The following is a 519-nucleotide window of genomic DNA, read 5'->3' on the forward strand; positions in this document are numbered from 1 at the left end:
GGGCACCGAAGATCACCCGCCCTCGAGGACAATCTGCAAGCCACGAGAGAAGCGAGAAGACCACTCTGACGCAGCGCTCACCGAGGTTCTGGCGAGGTTCAGCGGATCTCCGGCCTCCCTGACCTGCGGCGCGTAGTAATACACGAGGAGCCCTGTAGCCACTGTTGCGCTGACGAAGAGGAGCCCGAGGATCACCGCCACGCTCCTGTTCACGTAGCATCCGTCTCTCTTGCCGAAGGACACGGAGGCTGCGGACTGATTCATCTCCATGGCCAGCGTCTCTCTGCTGGAGCCCGTCATGTTAGGGCGGCGGTTCTAGTTTCCTGGCGTAGGAAAGGAGAGAGAGGGGCGGGTAACGTCCTCGTCTGGCCTTTGCTTGTAGTGTCGCTGGAAACCTGTGGGAAGGGAGGGACGTGTCATGAATTTGCTTATGGGTGGGTGAGTTTTATGGGTGGGAAATTAGTTTTTAAGATTTTTAAAGATTATGAGTGGTACCATTTATGAATTAATAAATAGTAA

The 519-nt window shown here is 54.7% G+C and overlaps 1 protein-coding gene across 1 annotated transcript in view; it reads right to left on the bottom strand.

The window, feature by feature from the left end:
- The window catches only part of LOC119589183 (aminopeptidase N-like), a gene marked incomplete at its 3' end in the record, with an annotated part of 23,511 nt that overhangs the window by 13,316 nt on the left and 9,676 nt on the right, over positions 1–519 (bottom strand). Inside the window, 1 exon segment of the mRNA XM_037937779.1 lies at positions 82–395. Coding sequence (XP_037793707.1) covers positions 82–300 — 219 coding nt within the window.

This window comes from Penaeus monodon, chromosome 25, assembly GCF_015228065.2.
Source record: "Penaeus monodon isolate SGIC_2016 chromosome 25, NSTDA_Pmon_1, whole genome shotgun sequence".
In the NCBI taxonomy this organism is placed as follows: Eukaryota; Metazoa; Arthropoda; class Malacostraca; order Decapoda; family Penaeidae; genus Penaeus; species Penaeus monodon.